General features: G+C 29.5%; 1 protein-coding gene across 1 annotated transcript in view; it reads left to right on the forward strand.

Annotated features, from left to right (window-relative positions):
• The window catches only part of LOC307136710 (kelch domain-containing protein 1), a gene marked incomplete at its 3' end in the record, with an annotated part of 3,759 nt that extends 1,321 nt beyond the window's left edge, over positions 1-2,438 (forward strand). The window contains exons 3-4 of the mRNA XM_079833959.1: positions 2,122-2,239; positions 2,328-2,438. Coding sequence (XP_079690085.1) covers positions 2,122-2,239; positions 2,328-2,438 — 229 coding nt within the window. The remainder of the gene's footprint in view (positions 1-2,121; positions 2,240-2,327) is intronic.
• Positions 2,439-2,511: the final 73 nt, after the last annotated feature.

Raw genomic sequence — 2,511 nt, forward strand, 5'->3', positions numbered from 1 at the left:
TGTTGCGGTAAAGACAAAAAAATATTTTAACCCTTAAGATGAGATGATTTACACATTGATATTGCAACATCTGTCATAAAAAGGTAAAATGTTATATTTTGTGTGTATGGAAACAATTGACATCTAAGGTTACTGTAAAATGTTTAATAACATGAAATTCCCCATTTTGTATATTATTTTTTTATATCAGTATTTACAAAATTGCATCAAATCTGAAAAAGCTATTTAAATATTACATTTTTATAGAAATTAATAAAGAAAAATTATAAAATAAGGACACTTTTTAAGAAGATGACCTGAAAAACATAAAAAATAAACATGTTCCAGATTAAAAATTTAACGACTACATTCAATTTTGTGTACATTTTTATATGTCATACTACGGAAGCCCTGAACCGCAAAGTAAAAAAAAAATTCTGTAAAAAAAACTAAAAAACTAGAATTTCGAGATTAAAGTCGAAATATTTTGTGAATAAAGTCAAAATATTTTGTGAATAAAGTAAAAATATTTCGAGATTAAAGTCAAAATATTTAATTAATAAAGTCAAAATATTTTGTGAATAAATTCAAAATATTTTGTGAATAAAGTCAAAATATTTTGAGATTAAAGTAAAAAATATTTAGTGAATAAAGTCAAAATATTTAGTGAATAAATTCAAAATATTTTGTGAATAAAGTCAAAATATTTTGATATTATAGTCAAAATATTTCATGAATAAAGTCAAAATATTTTGAGATTAAAGTAAAAATATTTAGTAATTTAAGTCAAAATATTTAGTGAATTAATTCAAAATATTTAATTAATAAAGTCAAAATATTTTGTGGATAAAGTCAAAATATTTTGTGAATAAAGTCAAAATATTTTGAGATTAAAGTAAAAATATTTAGTGAATAAAGTCAAAATATTTAGTGAATAAATTCAAAATATTTTGTGAATAAGGACAAAATATTTTGATATTAAAGTCAAACTATTTAATGAATAAAGTCAAAATATTTTGTGAATAAAGTCAAAATATTTTTAGATTAAAGTCAAAATATTTAGAGAATAAAGTCAAAATATTTCGAGATTAAAGTCAAAATATTTTGTGAATAAGGTCAAAATATTTCGAGATTAAAGTCCAAATATTTAGTGAATAAAGTCAAAATATTTCGTGAATAAAGTCAAAATATTTAGAGAATAAAGTCAAAATATTTAGAGAATAAAGTCGAAATATTTTGAGAATAAGGTCAAAATATTTAGAGATTAGTCAAAATATTTTGTGAATAAAGTCAAAATATTTCGAGATTAAAGTCCAAATATTTAGTGAATAAAGTCAAAATATTTAGTGAATAAAGTCAAAATATTTTGTGAATAAAGTCAACATATTTAGAGAATAAAGTCAAAATATTTAGAGAATAAAGTCGAAATATTTTGAGATTAAAGTCAAAATATTTCGTGAATAAAGTCAAAATATTTTGTGAATAAAGTTGAAATATTTTTGAGAATAAGGTCAAAATATTTAGTGAATAAAGTCAAAATATTTCGAGATTAAAGTCAAAATATTTCGTGAATAAAGTCAAAATATTTTGAGAATAAAGTCAAAATATTTTGAGATTAAAGTCAAAATATTTCGAGAATAAAGTCAAAATATTTCGAGAATAAAGTCAAAATATTTCGAGAATAAAGTCAAAATATTTCGAGAATAAAGTCAAAATATTTCGAGAATAAAGTCAAAATATTTAGAGAATAAAGTCAAAATATTTCGAGATTAAAGTCGAAATATCTCTAAACTCTAGATTTTTTTTCTTCTACTTTGCGGTTCAGGGCTTCCGTATTACGCAGACTGTGATGGGTAAATTTTACATCATAGAGGTTGATTTTTTTAAAAACTGGGATAGTCCGAAGTGGCCGTAGTTGCAGAAACACATGAATGTAAACCGCGATTGGTGATTCTCAGACGCTGCTAACACACAGTTCTGCTCACAAGTGTCATAACCCTTGCACAATATACACAAATTGTACAATTTAATTTGTATTATAATTTTGTGTTATGTCAGCCTTATTCCAGAATGGATGAAATGCAGTATTGTCCTCCACCTCTCCGCATCCCATAATGTGTGACAGCTGTGGTGTGTGTGCAGGGCGCGGCGGGCCGCGGGCGGGGCGGTTCCCATGGCGATGTCTGGGTCCTGCGGCTGCATCTCCAGCGGACGCCTCTATATCTTCGGCGGCTGTGGGGAGGACGGACAGACCAATGAAGTAAAGCTGCTCCAGTGCCTCCAGTGCCGCCCATGCTCTCCTGCCCCAGTAAGACCAGTAACGTCTGATGGTGTGTGTGTGTTTCCAGCACTACTGGGTCAGTCTGAGGGACGGGGCCTTCAGCTGGAGGAGGGTCACACACACATCCGGCTCGCCACCCTCACCACGGGACAAGCTGTGCTGCTGGGTCCATCACGGCAGGTGTGTGTGTGTGTGTGTGTGTGTGTGTGTGTGTGTGTGTGTGTGTGTGTGTGTGTGTGTGAGTGTGTGTG

The sequence above is a fragment of the Gobio gobio genome, assembly GCF_949357685.1.
Source record: "Gobio gobio genome assembly, chromosome: 13".
NCBI lineage: Eukaryota > Metazoa > Chordata > Actinopteri > Cypriniformes > Gobionidae > Gobio > Gobio gobio.